The following is an 18,016-nucleotide window of genomic DNA, read 5'->3' as shown; positions in this document are numbered from 1 at the left end:
GAGGTAGTTATCCAATTTAAGAGATTTGTTTTAAAGCTGGAGAATGGAAATGACTATTTTATTTTTCTGTTATCCATTGTTACTAAAAGACATGTTATTGTGCATGTGTCTGCTTATCAGACAAATCTCATTTCTCCAGTTGGCAGACATATGGGAGTTTAACAATATTTTCATTCTTTTTTCTTCCAGTTTATTTCTGCACCTGAATACTAAGATCAAATGGCTTGGTGTGGCTACACTCATCTTTTCTGAATTCCACAAATGAAATTGAAATTTAATTTTTACGTCTTGGGGCTGGTTGCTTGCAACTATGTGTAAGGACTGTTTGTGTAGGGTTCACTTTTCAGGGTTTTTGTTTTGTTTTGTTTGGGAGAAGGTGCTGTTCTTAGAAAAAAAAAAGTGTGCCAGTTAAAATACTGCCAACCAATTTCACACATCTTACTATGTCTTAAATTATGAGAATGCTGATCTTTAAAAGTACTCATTCAAAAAAATCACCAGTATAAAAATAAAAGGGATGTTGCAAATAGGCTTTAACTGAAAGGATATTAAGTAATGGCAAGTTGTTTTCAAAATTAGATACCTTTTATACCATAAAAACCTGATTCATAAGAGCTGATCTTTATAACAGCAGTTTAAAATAGATTCATAGCAATATCTGGGGCTATAATAAGAAAAAGCTTGTATCCTCCCCATTCCTCAAGTTAAAGACCAATAATAATAATTTTAAAACTCACAGATTTTTAAGGCAAGGGTTCACAAAATCTGGCAATATTCCGAGATATGAGTGGCTTAGGAAATAAACGTACACCGTGAAATCCATGGCAGACATCATTGTTAACTTTTGAAGCAGCTTGAGAGTTCATGAGTAGGTTCCTAAGTTCACTTAACAATATTTATATGCAAGCAAAGACTTGATTTACCCTTGTCCACATCTTCCATTAGACCTGTGGTCAGCATGTGGTATTCTTGAGTAGCCGCTGAAGCTTCAGTGCCTAGTGAGAACTCACCACTGACACCTGACGTGCTTCTATATTGTTTTCTGGCATTCAGTGTTAGATACGTAGGTTAGCAACCTATCATTTACTTTTTACAAAATAGCCTCCAAGATCTTGCTGAACTACAGCTCCCAGCATCCCTCATTACTGTCCATCCAGTTGCTAGGAATTGCATTTTTATAATCCCCGAAGGACCACAGATCTTACTCTTGACTCTAGAATGGTGCCAGACAATTAGTATCAAATCCAGCAGTATACGATCCAACAGAATACTTTGCCAAGACTCTCCCTCTGTCAAATTTGGAGCCATTTGTAGGTACACACATAGTCTATATTCATTTTATTAAAATGATCAATGGATCAATGTTTATACACATGATGATATTTAAAGGCATATCTAATTATAAAAATAGAGTGAGATACTGCAATTAATTCAGGCTGATGAGAAGCTGTTTTTCAATTGTGCTTTATGTTTTGATATTGTTTATTATAGACAACTCCAGATACTTGCAATCTTAATTACACAGAAATATACTGTACTCACTGTTGCTCCTGTTTTGGTCTGAGATTAACGGCACAAGGAACATATGTACCAGTGAAGAAACATTTCTTTAAAAATGTCTTTACAAGGTATAATTGTGATACAGAACTTCTATTCTAGCTCTCTTTTTTTCAAGCCAATGTGTCTTTAATGGTTGGTTATACAACTGTAATTAGCCAGCTGTTAAACTAAAATATCTAGATTTACAATGCAATGTAGCTAGGTACAGGACATGGGACAAGAAAAGTTGGTATGTGATGCAAAAATCCTTTAATACTCTTATTTCCTCCCTTAGTCTAGAAAATCATTTCGCCCTAGTTGTGCTTTGTAAGACATAGTAAAATGTGTATTTTTTTGAAGTGTTGCTGAACTGCCACTCTCAGCGTCTCATATCACTGCTCATACTGGTAGTTATGTACATCTGGAAGGTATAAATTCCAACTGCTCTACTAGTCTGACAACACCAGAGTTGGAAAAAGCAGTGCCGGGTGAAATGGGCTGCATGGCTCAGGACTACGTGGCTTCCAGGTTGGCCTTGTGGATGAAGTACTACACAATCTTGTATTCGACAGAATGGTATAGCTTCAAATTAAATCCTAAACTTCTGCTTAAACCAAAGTATCTAAAACTATGGGGACAGTAGTATTATCATCTTCATGTAGATTCTTGTAAAAGCTGTATTTTGTCATTTTTGCAAATTGTATGAGGCCTAAGCACTTTCATAGCTAGTTTGGTCTCAAGATCTGTTGCACTCCTGAATTTGTGAAACTTTATTTCAAAACTTCATTCATTGTGGAGCCAATTAAAATTTTTCATTAAAATGTCTTAGCATAATAGTGCATTTGCACGTGTCATATTCACTGCTTTGTTATTCTGAATCTGTAAACAACTGCACCCAAATAATAACTTTGCATTCACATTTGCAGAAAGATGCTATATTTAGCTCTGTATTGTATAGATGTTGCATTGGCTTTCTTTCATTTAGGAATTCATTGAAACATGCAATTCAACCTGGAATTTTAACTTTTGCATGAATCTATAATTTAGACCCTTTTTAATGCTTCAAGTGTAAGAGGTCTCTACTTCAGGACAAATCTCTCAGATGGATTCTTCAAATGGTGAGGAAATTCAGACACTGAGCCCATACCCCACCTCACCTTATGCTGTGCCTGTCTAGAAGAGATGGGTGAAACTTTAAATGATACCTTCTTTCCACTACTGATGCAAGAAGATCTTACTCTTTGATATTATATGGTGGTACTCCAGACTTTTATAACCCTACTTCATGCAATTGAAGGTGTGGAACAAGGAGTGGGTAGCAATGGAGGAACTAACAGAATCATATAAACTGAAATGGAGCTGTGTCAGTTACATTTTTTCCCTTAATTTCTTTTCAAAGTAGGATTTTATAAGCTTCTGTCTCTAATTCTTAAAAATAATTTACAACAATTACCACTGTATAAAAGCATACAGTATTAATACAATGGGTTGGATCCAGACTTAGTTAAAATAAACCCTTTATAAACAAAAAGCTTATTAGGCATGACAAGTTCTATTGATTTTAGCGGATCTACTCTAAGATTCAGTTAATGTACAGAAATATACATGGTGTGGTGAATGGCAAACTAATTTAAATAATAATAATAGTAATAGTAATAATAATATAATAAAAATAATATAAAAATAAAAGCTGAAAATATCTTGAAAGCTATGCTCACACTGTTTGATGTAGAGCAATCTACTTAGGGCAATACCAGAACTTGATAGTGGCTGTTCTTTTTTACATTTGATTTTTTCCCCAGCATATTTTTCTCCTGCCATTCATTACAAAACCTCCAAATTATCAAGCATTTATTTATTTTTCTTTGTTTAAAAAAAAGGTCCACAACTTTAAACATAAAAGATGCTGAAATCTCTCTCTGCAGTTGCAGCTTCCTACTGATACGACATTTAAAAAGCTCCATCTGTGAATGAAAAAGTAAAACCATGGCAGTCCAATTACATGTGGCTTTGTGAGTGTTAAACCTAGTTATGAGGCGGTGAGTCACCAAGACAGTAACCTCATTCTGTCATGGATTTAAACATTTAGTTTAGAAGGAAAAAATTACTATGCCTTAATTGAAAGAAGCCCCATCATTAACAACCACATTTAGGTAACTGGTGGCTCAACAATGGAGGAAAAACACAAAAGATTACAAGCTTTTAAGTCCTCTAGGTAGAACTCTTCCATCAGCTAAAATGTTAATAGACACAGGATAGAGAAGCAAGGAAGGAAGCCTTAAAATTAGGCCAGTTATGGCTGAAATATCTGCCCTTTTTTAAAATCTATTTTCTAGCCTCCTTCCCATCCTGGTTTTTGTTAACATCTTCCTGTTGAAGAGTTTTGGAAAACAGAGCTTTTGGTCCATGTTTTACTTTGCACAGGTATTTTATTTGATTTAAAAGTTAAATACAGGTATCCAAGAAAAGAACTGAATGCATCCTTTCCTACTTGCATTATCCTAAGCTATAAAGAATATGGACATACTAAATTACTATTTAATGATCACAGTACTAAACAGGGCTTTTTTTCAGCCGGAACGCGGCGGAACCGCGTTCCGGCACCTTTTTCCGGGCCGGCCGCACCGGAAATAGCCCCTCCCACACCGGAAATAGCCCCTCCCAAATTTTACTTGCATTCCTGTTCTCTAAAGGGGCGGTCCTAGGGTTTGATGAGGGCGTGGCCAGGTTTGAGTTCCGCCACCTTTTCTCCGAGAAAAAAAGCCCTGGTACTAAAGATTCCTATAATAGGATTTTTGATGTTTTATATGCTTTCATACTTGGAAGAACCACCTTCCTTTGACTTCTGGTGTTCATGCAGAACATTATAGCAAAGCTAAATATGAGAATATTCACCTTCACGCCAAAGCATGGCAATTAACATAAGATAAGCAGCAAAACGTAACCTATAAAGAAACAAATTATGTCTTCTCTGCCCTTTTTTTTTGTATTTGCCTCACAAAGTTTTCTACAAAATTCAAAATGCTTCCATACCTTTGTATGCTTCTCAGATGGTTTCTAATAATTAACTGAACTATGGTTTTTGAATTTCTGTAAAACATTCGAGCTGTTTTTCTTTAAAGTCCATCTATGAAAGAGGAAATTTACAATCAATTTTCACTGACATTAATTTAAGATTAGTAATAAAGCAGAGCATGGAGAATCATATACATCTCTGGAAAATCACTTGACTGTTCTATAGTCTAGATCTGATGAAAACAGGAAGAATTGTCATAAACTCTCAAATCTTTTAACAGGGATCTCAGTGAATTTGAATGAAGCCATCACCAGATAACGAAAAAGGTAGTTAACGGGACATGGCTAATAACCTAGTGGAAAGTACAGAAGCATTTCTACTAGATAAGGAAGCATGTCAAATTTTGACAAATTTTTTATTTAAAGGTTATTCAGGTTTTTATAGCTATTTAAAAATCTTAAAGTAACTATAATTATCATCACATTTGAGCAATACTTAACTAGTTTCTACCTTTCCAAAAATTTAGTTTCTTCTCTGGTACTCAAACATCTTTAATATTGTCTTCATAGTCTTACTGTTGGTATATGTTTTATATAGATAGTTTCATCAGTAAAGAAGAATATTTGTATCTCAGGTTGAAATAGGGGTCCTTGGTGCTCTCTGAGCTTGGTTGTTTTCTTGCAGATATTTCATTACTCGAACTACCGTGTTTCCCCAAAAATAAGACCCAACCGGAAAATAAGCCCTACTATGATTTTTCAGGATACTCGTAATACAAGCCCCACTCCAAAAATAAGCCCCCAGTTAAGATTGTCAGCCAGACGGATGCATTTAGTACCGTACTTCCCTGAACATAAGACCTAACTGGAAAATAAGCCCTAATGCATCTTTTGGAGCAAAAATTTATATAAGACCCAGTCTTATTTTCAGAGAAACACGGTAAGTAAAATCAATAGTGCTAAAAAGGAGAGGGGAGGCTTGCTCTCACTTTATATTCTAGTAACTTGCTCTGTCAATGTTGGGGGGGGTGTGATGTTATAAGTTCCTTGGTTGGGCTGTTTACTGTGGTTTGTTGGCAATTCCTTGATCCTTGTTTACTTGATTGTTGGTCTGATGATAATCTATACTCATCTGGGTGCTGATTGCTGGTGGGGAGGCGTTTTGGTCTTTTTATTCCCTTTTGATTTGTTGTCTCTTTTGCAGTATGTAGATATTGTCTATATATCTATTGGTGGTTAATTTGTCAGAGTGCCAGGTTTCTAGAAATTTCCTAGTATTTTTGGACTTGGCTTGGTCTCGTATGGTCAGTTTCCCAGTTGAAACTATGGTTAAGTCTGTCCATGTTGTGAAATTAGAGTTTTCATCATGTCTTCTGACTGCTGGTTGGTGTTCATGGATGTGTTCTGCCAGTCTTCTGCCTGTTTGTCCTATGTAGTGGTTGTTGTATATTGTAGATGATTTCTGCTTTTTATTCTGGGGCTGCTGGGTCTTTTGGTTTACTTAGGGTGTTTTGAAGGGTTTTAGTTGGCTTATGTGCTATATTGATTCCATGAGAGCAAACCGCACTACTTACTAGCACTGATGATGTTACATTTTTATTACAGCTCACATCATTCCCTCATATTTGTTGCTTATGCTAGCTATTAAAGTGAAGTACATCCTGGTTTTAAAAACCTGCATATTATAGTAGTTAAAGGGTGATGTAGTTAATAAAACTGTAAATGGAACAAGCAAAAGAAAGTGCCATGAATTATTTTTTGTTTTTATCAAAAAACTTAAAAAGGAATTGGGAATGCTTCAGGATTCAAGAATTTTTCTTATAAAGGGCCTCTGTAGATTACTTCTGTAGATTATCTAGCTGGGCGGTAACTTACTATACAAGTAAATATGTGTACACATATGCAACTTCATGACACCAACTTCCTTTAATTTAATTAGTGAAGGAAGTATTTAGATAATTAAAGTTTGCATCTCTTGTAGACATCCAGATTATACTCCTGGCAATATCCATGTCTTTATCTTTATTTCCAAAGGAAAATGAATTTCTGGATAAAGCTGACATGGTAACATCAACAAAAATACAAAGCAAAATTACATGGCACGGAGAGTCATCACATTACAACTTTTGCATAACCGAGGTGCCAGCAAGTCCAGAAACTACACCCAACTATCCTAGATTACTAGATTACTCCTAAAGATTCATATGGCAGAAAAGAGAAAAGTAAACATATAATTAGTTTTTTAATGATAGTAGAATTAAAAAAGAGCTCCACAAAAATATTTACTGAAGCAGTTAAAACACTGGTTTTCTAAACCTTTTAGGAATATTCTGTATAAATTGTTCTTACTCAGGCACCATTTAATGTTATACTCTTCTTCCTTAACATTGTGCAAAAAACTATCAATTTTAAAAAAAGTTGTAGAAATGTTTTACAAATACATATTCCTAAAGATATGTTTGTTAGAATATTTTTCTTTTCACCTTTTCTTAAAAATCAAAACAAATTATTTAAAGAGGTTCTTCCTGATTTGCTGAGAATAAATTCCATCCATAATCGGAAGCAAAAATGTGAAAGAAACAAAGGGTTTTGGAAAGAAGCAACAGGATCCTTGTATTTTGTAATTTGCCCTAACATTTTAACATTAATGATGTTGTACATCAGTTTGCAATAAGATATGGCAAACAATTCTCTTTTCTCCTTTTTGTGTCTTGACATAAAATACAAAAAACGAAGGGTTTGGAATTAGTAAAGACTCAAATGGACTTATCAGAAAAAATAAGTTATTCCTCATTTTGGTCTCTCTTACACTGTGTTCACTTGTGTGCACAGCCACCCATCAAAACAAGGATAAAATAGTATAAGAGCATTTCAACCTCTCAGAACAATCTAGAGCAGGCCTTAAAGTGGCTGCTTTGGAAAAATGGGACTAACTTCATCATTAAGTAAGAAGTTGCTGAATTCGCATATATGAAAAAGTTTCAGGCAATTTCAAGTCTCAACAAACAATGGATTTTAATACATTATAATTTTAATAGTTAAAAAACCTGTATGTTATAACTATATCACTCTAACATATCTGCACAGCCAACCTATGCCTCTTTCTCCCTCTTGCCTCACCTCAATTTAAATCCTTCAATTAATGTAGCCACATGTATGCATCTGAAGTGAACTGCAGCTCATGAAAGCGTATGCTTTTGAATAAAATTTGTTAATCGGAAAAGCTGATACCAGCCCTTGAAATGTTTCTGATTCTTTTTTAAAAAAACATCCAATATACTGAACCAATATCAAATAGCTGGCAGCGGCTGGCAAAATGCCACAAAACTGTACTGCAGTATCTCATTCTATTTTTTATTTTTTTTGCAATTTCCCCCCTATTAGGCACAGGGCACATCATAGCAAATTAGCTGATTTTTTTTCTGATCTCAAAAAGCTAAACAAGGTTAGAGCAGGTTAGGATTTGGACAGGAGACCACTGAACACCCCAGAAATGTAGGCTACATAGATAATTCAAGAAAATCAAGTCAGTCATTTCCACATTGTTAAAACATCAAGATGTCACGAAGCGATCAAATGCACAGTACTGTAGTCTGAAAGAACTTCTGCTTCTATCAGGAAAAAACAGCAGTAATCGGAGAGTACTTCCCTAGCAATTACGCAATCGGCCTAATTTACGCAGATGAAAACAAAATCCCAAACATTTATCCTTTCATTGGGTGACACGAGAAAAGGAAAATCAATTCTTCCGCTCATGAACGCACTACCTAGAGCCAATTTCGCAGGCTAGTTTAGCGTTATGTGAACTTCATATCCGAGTTTATCTTTATCGTGTCATGCGAACTGAGTGAATGCGGATAAAGCGTGTCATGGGAAAATCCACCCATTCCAGTCACAATACTTTTCTCCCAATTGCGTTCCGACAACCTATCCCAGGGGTAGGCAACCTCGGCTCTTTTATGACTCATGGACTTCAACTCCCAGAATTCCTGAGTCAGCTTAGCTGACTCAGGAATTCTGGGAGTTGAAGTCCATGAGTCATAAAAGAGCCGAGGTTGCCTACCCCTGACCTATCCCAACACTTCCAAAGCATGATGCAAACAATTTCGCACCCTCTCTGCCACACCCTTCGGGTGCATCTTTCCCTCAAGCAATGGGAGAAGATTCGAACTGACAAGCGAAGGAAACACCGTCTGCCAAAGCAAGCCAGCTAAAAGGTTCCGCAACTTCTCCCCGAAAGAAACATGGAATCACACGTGAAGATTATACAACGGGACTAACTCCCGGCGCGCGACCAATAGTGGCCATTTCAGAGGTGCGCCCGCCCACTCTTTGGATTGTTAAGCTTTCCCTTTAGCCAATCGCCGCCTGCCGAGCTGGTGTCTCAAATCGGGACACGTTTCCGAAGGTATGAAACCCGAGCTCGGCGGTGCCTGAAAGGAGGGCGGGCGGAGGGTGGTCGCCGAAAGGGGGCGCTCGTAGAGGCAGGGCCAGTAGGGGCGAGGCAGAATAGCTGCTGCTCATCTGTTTCTGTCCCCTTTTTCTTCTTTCTCCTCCTCTTCCTCCGTGTGTCTCTCCGCCGAGGGAAGACTGGGAAATCGGCAGTTTTAAGTTGCACAGCCTGCAGTCTCCGCCGCCGGGTCGGTGGGCCGACTGGCCCTCCTTTCGCTGCCAGCGCCGATATTGGAAGTAGGTGAGGGGATGATCAGAGCAGGGAGAGAAGCGGGCCAGCCCCGACCGGACTTCCCTCCCTCCGCGAACATCGAGAGACGGGAAGCGTAGCCGAGTGCGAACGGCTGAACGGGCGGCTGGCTCAAGGTCCTTGGGGAGCGATGGGGCCGAGAGGGGTGGGCGGATGCCCGGATTGATTGGGTGATCGGCGGAGGAGGATCTTTATTCTCAGGACGAGTCACAAATGCCTAGGAAAATAAAGTTATGGTCTGTTTAAAAACTAGCGTCTGAAACAAAACAAAGTGAGTTTGTGGAACGGATGAAAGCAAGAGAAAGGTTAGGGCGGTGGAAATCGGAGCACCCAACTGATTGGAAGAGTATGTGTTTTTTTATGTAATCTAGAGATGCCGACGCTATTATCCTCTCTATTGGAATATCTTAGATGGTTTTGTTGTTTTATTGGGTGTAAGATACGTGTTTAATACTTTAACTGGAGGTATGTACCATTGAATTTAATGGGATTTCGCTAGACATATACAAGGTTGTGTCAGTCACTTGACGCAACCAAGTGGATTCTACTCAGGCATCTACTCAACTGGGTCACTGACCTAATTGATGTGTGATGTTTAAATTAAATTGTCATGTCTTAACACTGTACTGAATGCATTTGGTGTAGGCGAAGTCGCAGATACTGTAGATTTTGGAGGGCTAGCCAGGTGCTAGTTGAGCATTAAATGCTAGGAGAGAAAAAATAGTAGGTCAGTATAAGAGAGAGAATAGAATAGTTGTTTGGATGTGTACTGCATTTACATTTTCAGTCATGAATGTCTTTTATAACTTAAAACTAATTGCTACAGTGAAATGTATCTTTAATGAGTGAATGGTAATTCATTATTTCCCTTTGGGAGCTGACTCTCCAGTTTTTACCCCAAAGCAACCCTGCAAAGATATTCAGAGGATCAAAATGATAAAAGAGATGTTAAACTTACAGGTTACACAAGCTTCATGTATAGGGATATATTGGGCGTGTGTGACACCTCTGCAAATCTATGAGACAGTTTGGGCAGAGAAAGAGAGAGAGAGAGAGAGAGGGTGAGAGGGAGAAAGAGTGTGTGTGTGTAGGACTGGGTCAAAACTCCCAGTGAGCTTCAGTAGTTAGTATAGTGACTAGTCTTAACAATTCCACCACACCCAGGCTAATGTAGCTGAAATTAAAATTATTACAGCTGATTATGCAAGCAACTCTTAATGTTTAGTGACCATGATTATAAATTGAATATGAAATTAAGTAGTTTCATAGCATAACTTTTACAAATTTTATTCACTGAAGACAGAACATAAGGTAACGTTCCTATTTTTGTTTACATACCTCTCGCCCAGCTTCACCTTCAGTGAGATAGGCAGCTACATGAAATTGATAAATATACTGATACAGGACTCTGTCACTTTATTCTTCTATATATTGATTATGATAGATGCAGATCTTATCTACACAGTGATGCAGCTCATTTTAGTCTATATCAGAGGTCCCCAACCTTTTGCGCACCAGGGCCTGGTTCTGTGGAGAGAGGTTTTTTTCGGGGACCGGAAGGTGTGTGGTTTTGCGTGCTGCCTACATCCTGTGGATGGGGTTTCACTTGTTTGCACGGATCAGTTTCTGGCATGCCGCGGACCGGTACTGGGCCACGGATCGGAGGTTGGGGACTCCTGGTCTACATGATAGAGGCTTGTAGGTGGAGGTGGGACTCTAGCTTGCTAAAACATTAGCTTCAAAACCAGTGGGGAGAAGCAGGTTATTGCCTATTAAGAAATTGATATATATTTTTACATGCTATAAGCTAACAAACTTTATACTGCTCACTTCTAATATTCACTAATATTAGAAGTGAGGCACTAATATTGAGCCCTGCTCTACATGGGGCTACTCTTGAAGAATATTTGGAAGCTATAACTGGTGCATGAAGAGTATTCGGAAGCTACAACTGGTGTAGAATGTGGTGACATAGGCAGTTCTTGCTGTCCCTAGGGTGGGCCATGTTACATCACTGTTCTGCGAGCTGCCCATTTGCTTCTGGATGCAGTTCAGGGTGTTGGTTATCACCTTTAAAGCCCTTTGTGGCATGGGTCCAGGTTATCTGACGAACCATCTCACCCGAATCCGTACCAGTAATAGGGACATGCTGCAGACCCCATTAGTCAAGGAATTTCAGCTGGTGGAGTCCAGGACAAGAGCCTTTTTTTGCTGTGACTTTTGCCCTTTGGAGCATCATACTCCCAGAGGTGAGATCGGCACCTCCATAAGGTTCTGAAAAAATGGCTCTGCCAGTTGCTTGGTGCCCCTACAGGGGTGCATCATTCTGAGGTGGCTGTTCATTTAAGACCTCATCTGCCTCCCCATCTTTTAATTGTTCTTAATATTGTTATTGTTTATTGTTTTATTAGTTTAATGTCTCAGTTTTAACATTTATAAGGCGCCCAGAGTTGCCTCTAGATGAGATGAGTGGCACTTAAAAAAAATCAATAAACTTGAGTTACAACAATGGTAACTCTTTCCATCCTGGACAGCTGGAAAGGCCGCTCCTTATTTTTCATATATTTCCAGCAAGAAAGACATCTTTCCTGACACTTTTCTTATCCAACAATTGCAAACTACTGTAGCTCACTAACAAACAGAATAACTACTAAATTTCTTGCTATCACAGAAATAGTTGAAAGGGAAGCATTAATGTAGAAATTATTAAACATGCTATAACAATTAACTGGCTTGTTTTTTAATATGCATGTGTGGATTTTAAACCCATACAGATATCTTTTTCGTTTCTTGTAGTGACACTCTCTCACAAAGATTCTGCAGTAAATGTGAGCAATAAAATGTGACTTTTTTTTTCTCTGACCCACTGTAGAGAGGATTGTGATTCATTTGGATTCATTCACTAATAATGTCAGCTGTTGAATTACTATAAAATTATTTGTTTCAATGCTATTGTTACTTGACAAACAAGATAAATAAGAATATAGAGAACAAAAACAAACTTTTTTGTTTGGTTTTTTTTTCTTTTCTTAGGTTTCTAAAATAATATTTCAAGTTTGAACATTGGAAAACATTGTCGTGTTGATATGGAATGGAAAACATTACTGTAGTGTTGCATAACTGATTACCTAAGGCCAAATATTCTTTGAACTTTGCTCTGAAAAACCTTGGATTCTTTGGCATTTATGTAGCACTTATTGGCATTAAAATTGTTTAGAATGAGCAACAATTTGAAAACAGCAAATGATAAAATCATAGTAGAAACCATGGATATTCAAATGGAGAATGAACAAAATTTGGATATTCTTCAGGAAGATATTGAGATGAGTGGGGAAATGAGTACAAATGATACCAATGAAAATGATTCCAGTGGGCATGATTACCACAGCAATGAGGGTGAAGAAAATGATAAAGAAACAGCTATGATTATGGAATCTTTTGATTACTATAAAAGGTATTATTCTGATCCCAAATAATTGTCTTGATGCTGTGAATATGTGTAGCAATTATATGTAATTTGCATTGGTATAATTGTGGATGTTCCATATCTAAATGCTTATACTGAGACAAAAATGATGTCTGACCTTAAAATGAACAAGGATTAATAATGGTGCCAATTTAAATTTTAACTGTGATTAAAAATGGAAGAATTTGCTTTAAAGAACCTGGCAATTTTTATCTGTGATTAAGTATGCACTTCTTTTTATATTAAAAAAAATTGATGTACTGGACAATCAGACTAATCTTTTTTAAATATACAGCACTCACTACTGTTCAGTGACAGAATTCAGTTTTCCCTGCTATGCTGAATTAATTGCAGAATTCAGTATAGGGTTTTTTACTGACTTTCTGACTTAATGAGTACATTATTCTTGCAGCAAGAAAGTAATTAGCCTAATCATAAAAAACTTAGAACATAAAAAACTTAGAAGACATAAATGGAGAATTAGTATATTTCATATTTTTGAGAGTCATTATTGAAGAACTATATATTGTAAAAATAAAATACACTTAAGCAGTCAGGAGAACAATGTGCTTATATCACCTTGCATTGTTTTATAAATCAATAAACCTTAAAAGTTACATTAAACTTGAATTATTTTCATTTACAATGTCTAGAAGTGAACAATCTTCTAAATCCAAAACTCGGAAGGAGTTGATAAAAACTTTGCAAGAGCTAAAAGGATATCTTCCTCCTTATAAAAAGATCAAAGGCAAATCAAGTATCCTGGCAACCTTGAAATATGCACTTAGGAGCATTAAGCAAATTAAAGGTAACTATATTAACTATTCATATTCATATTTCAGAAATTAAAAATATGCAGAAGCTACAACAGGAAGAGAAGCTATAATAAAAGAGGCTGTGAACTACATTAATGCTTTTTTCTCTCACAATCTTGATATGATTGCTATAACTTTGTTTTTAATGTCAAAAACTAAACATCAGTTCATATAAATATACACTATTGAATAAAATTATATGATGAAAGTTCATATTAATCTATTATTCCTCACTGTCTGTCTCACACACATACGTATAATACAGACACATACATACTGACAGCTGTCACATGAAAGTAGTGCCAAGAGTTTCAATGTGTATTTCACAGTACTACTTGATTAATGGAAGAAGATAGGATATATATAAGATTGATATGGATTCTATTAAAATGAATTTAACTCCAAGATAGATTTACATTAATTAGCTATTTTTTCCAACTTAACTATTTTCCTGAACTTAATATATGAAGTTTGCATTCCAAAATTATAATAGATTACCAACAGATGGCAGTATTGGCTTTTGAGAAGCTCTGATATACTCTTTTCTTTCACTTCAGTTTGTGGGAGATGCTTTAAAAAAAGATTGAGCTGCTATTCATAAAATGGAAGCAACATGCCATGATTAAATTTTAGACTGCTGAAGGAGTCACTTCAATTGAAATTTATCACCAAATCCAGGTTATTTTAAAATGATAACTATTAAGATAAATACTATATGTTGCTGGGCCAAAAATATAGAGATACCAGGAGAAGCGGAATTGTGTGATCAATGCAGAGAATCTATGTCCAATAAGCAACCAATAAGTTTTTCATGAGGAAGATTGATGAATTGATTAAGGACCATTGGTTAAAGCAAAATTGCTATAAAATTTAGCAGTTCAAAACATTTGTGCATCACATTATCACATGATGTTCTTCAGTACCAAAACATTTGTGCAAGAAGGGTTCCTTGTCTGCTTAAGGCAGAAATGACTATTTCAAGAGGTGAAGTTTGCTAGCAATACTTGTCCAGGGAGTCTACAAGTCTGTAATCAGACACAGAAGAAAACAAATTCACACTATGAAAATGAAGGTGAGGAATGTCTCCACAGGATTGCGACCTAGGAATCAAGCCCACAGTTGCAACCTAGGAATCAAGCATCATTCCATGGAATATCAGAAAGCTTCACCATATATATATATGGTGGTCATTGGTCCGCTCATTAGCATTGGCTGTGTAGTTCTTAAAGGGGCCGTTTCTAAAGTTGTCCTCTACTCTCCAATTGCTGTTGTTTCTTTGTGTGGGTGTGGGTGCCTGGAGATCTGCTGTTCATCTGCTCCCCGTCATCTCTCCCCACCCCCTCATTCATCTTAGTTTGCCTCTGTATTGCTGCGCTATCTAGCGTGTGTGCTTCAAGCTCTGTTCTTCTATTTGCCAGCCCTGTTGCTTTCCTTGCCCGTGTGTAAACTCCTGGGGGTTGGTCGTCTCGTTGTTCCTGTTTCTTATCGCCCCCCCCTTCTCTCTCTTGCTAACGGGTGAGCTGTGTGTGCTAATGGGTTGCTAACCGGGTGTGTCTTTGGAATGGCTCCATTACTTGTTAATAAATTAATTAGGAAGTATACTTCTAGCTGAATCAGTATATTAAGCTCATAAAAATTGTTCATTTAAAAATACGATTAAATATCAGCCTAAATAAAAAATAAAAGAGTATTTAAAAAGCTGCTTGAATTGTACACATTGTTTTTTTCTGTAGCCAATGAAGAATATTACCAGTTGATGATGATTAATGAAAGTTATCTCTGTGATCTTGATATATTATCCTGTACTGTGGAAGATGTTAAAAACATTACTGCAGAGTACACCATGAAGAATGCAGTAAGTATTCCCACCACAACAAATGTGCAAATTATCTTCTTTAACTCAAATAGAGAATCTTAGCAGTTCTTTTTAATAGTTAAAAGCATCTATAGCAGAGGTGTCAAACTGCTGGCCCACAGGCCGGTTGCATCATGCAGAGGCTGCGCCCACCCCAGCTCCAGGAATGCAAAAAAAAGTCGTAATATGTCGCAGTCACGTGACGCAGCAAGTTTGACACCCATGATCTATAGTATTTAAATTATTTCTGTATCTAGTACCAACATCCCTCACATAAAGGAAAGCCATTGAGATTCTGGACTTAAACCAGGGAGATGCTGATTTCCACTGATAGTGAACCTTATGTTCACTGAGTAAATCCAATGTTGTTACTTAATCTTTTAATAGATTTGCATAAAATTATAGTGAGGGAGATAATCCATGTATGCTGCTTTCTGGGGTGGGGAGAAGAGAGAGGAGGTTGAATAAAATAGTAAGTGAAATGAATAAGCCATTCAAGAGTATTAGTTCCCATGATACCCATGATAAATTTTATATACCGTAAATATAAATACGCTTACACATGTACACCATTACTTATGCAAATTCAGGCAACTGTCTTTTATATGAATTTTACAGATTTTTAGAAAACATTTTGCTGTTCTTCCTCATAGAGAGTTTGTTTCTGGATTTTTTTGAAAAATGCTGGCCCTCTTTGATTACTGAGGCATGCCATAATTTGATTTAAAATGATTTATTGAATAAAGTACAATTATCTTGATTTGCCCAATGTAATCATGATATATGTCCCTAAAAGAGATCTTAATTTGATTCAGATATCTGAACTATCCAAACTTAATTCAGAATACATCTAGATCTGAAGCATACCGTTAAGAGTCAAAAGTAAGCCATAATATATTCAATCATTTATTCATTTACTCATTTTCTTGTTACCCAAAAATTGTTAATTTTGCCATATCTCATTAGTTTAGCATATTTGTAGCTCACAGCATTTGTGTTTCTTTTCATTTTGCCAACCTAAAATGTGTTTCATTGAATATATATCATGTTTTAGGATATGTTTGCTGTAGCTGTTTCTTTGTCTACTGGGAAAATTTTGTACATCTCTGATCAGGCTGCCTGTATCCTCCATTGTAAGAAAGATTTATTTAAAAATGCCAAATTTGTGGAGCTTCTGGCACCTCAGGATGTCAGTGTGTTCTATAGCTCAACTATACCATATAGATTGCCATCTTGGAGTATTTGCAGTGGAGTTGGTAAGTCAATTAAATTCTTCAATTGTGCCTACATTAATATGTTTTACCTATACTTTTATATTTCTTTAAAAAAATAATTACAATTGTGTTGGTTCATGAAAAATCTAGAGCCATAATTGTGTAGTTCTTTTTACAAATACTCTTTTGAGCTTTTCTGATTTTTTTCTCTCCTTATAATGAAACCACTTCTCTTGGCAAAATCTGATCACTGTTTCATTGCTGTTTTTTAATGAAGTGTCAGCTGGTGACAGCACCTGTTGAAGTGCAGTAGACAAGCTGTGTTGGACCATGGTTGTGAAATCATAGAGATATCAGGGCTATAATCTAGATTAGGAGATGAAAAATATCCCAGAAGAAGGTAGTGCCAAGTGAGTTCCACAGGAACAAACAATCTATATGGTCTTATCCATACCATTAATAGGAATTAACTTTGATTTGAAAGAAACTCTTGCTTTTGTTTTTTTGTTTTTCAAATATAAATTTTTATTATTTTCATCATAAAAAAAACACATCACAAATACATCACAATGCTTATAATAAAAGCCCCACCCCCCACCCCCCGGACTTCCCAAACCTAATCCCAGGATACAATTCAACTAAAAGTAAACTACTATTAATATCCCTAACTCCACAAAATATTATTCTACATAAGTAGGTGAAATATGTAAAAAGAAAAAAAAAACAAATTATCTAAAAGCCTAGATTATATTCCACCATTCTATGCTTATTTTGAATATAAACAATCCATCTTCTCCATATTGATAAAAATTGTTCATTTGAATGATTCTTCAAATAAGCCGAAATTTTTGCCATTTCAGCAAGATGCGAAACCTTCAATCTCCAGTCCTCCATTGTAGGTAAAACTTTACCCTTCCAGTTTTGAGCTATCAACAAACGGGCAGCAGTTAAACAATACAACATCAAGTTCATTTCTTTTACATCCAAATTTTGTGTAATACCTAGGAGAAACAACTGAGGCAAAAAAAAAATTCTACTTTTAAAAATTTGCTGTAGGTTCCACCACAATTTTATCCAAAAGGCCTTAATAACCTTGCAAGTCCACCACATATGAAAAAAAGTTGCTTCTTGTTGTCCACACCTCCAGCACTTGGATTCATAATTCTCATAAATACGAGACATAGTTGCAGGATCCATGTGCCATCTATAAAACATTTTATAAAAATTCTCACGTAAATTTTGGGCCTGCGTGAATTTCACATTTCTCACCCATATCAACTCCCAGGTATCCATAGATATTGTTTCTCCTATATTTTGAGCCCATTTAATCATACAATCTTTAACTAGCTCAGTTTCTGAATCCAATTCTAATAAAACATTGTATATCCTTCTAATATGTCCTTTAGCATC

General features: G+C 36.4%; 1 protein-coding gene across 1 annotated transcript in view; it reads left to right on the top strand.

The window, feature by feature from the left end:
• The first annotated feature begins 12,302 nt into the window (after positions 1-12,302).
• Positions 12,303-18,016, top strand: part of LOC107293320 (period circadian regulator 2) — a 30,337-nt gene continuing 24,623 nt past the window's right edge. Inside the window, 4 exon segments of the mRNA XM_015822469.2 lie at positions 12,303-12,710; positions 13,376-13,530; positions 15,271-15,392; positions 16,447-16,648. Of these exon segments, the coding sequence (XP_015677955.2) occupies positions 12,475-12,710; positions 13,376-13,530; positions 15,271-15,392; positions 16,447-16,648 (715 nt within the window). The 5' untranslated portion in view covers positions 12,303-12,474.

The sequence above is a fragment of the Protobothrops mucrosquamatus genome, unplaced genomic scaffold, assembly GCF_001527695.2.
Source record: "Protobothrops mucrosquamatus isolate PMUCROS unplaced genomic scaffold, P.Mucros_1.0 scaffold1581, whole genome shotgun sequence".
NCBI lineage: Eukaryota > Metazoa > Chordata > Lepidosauria > Squamata > Viperidae > Protobothrops > Protobothrops mucrosquamatus.
This window is presented reverse-complemented; position numbering and strand designations above follow the sequence as displayed.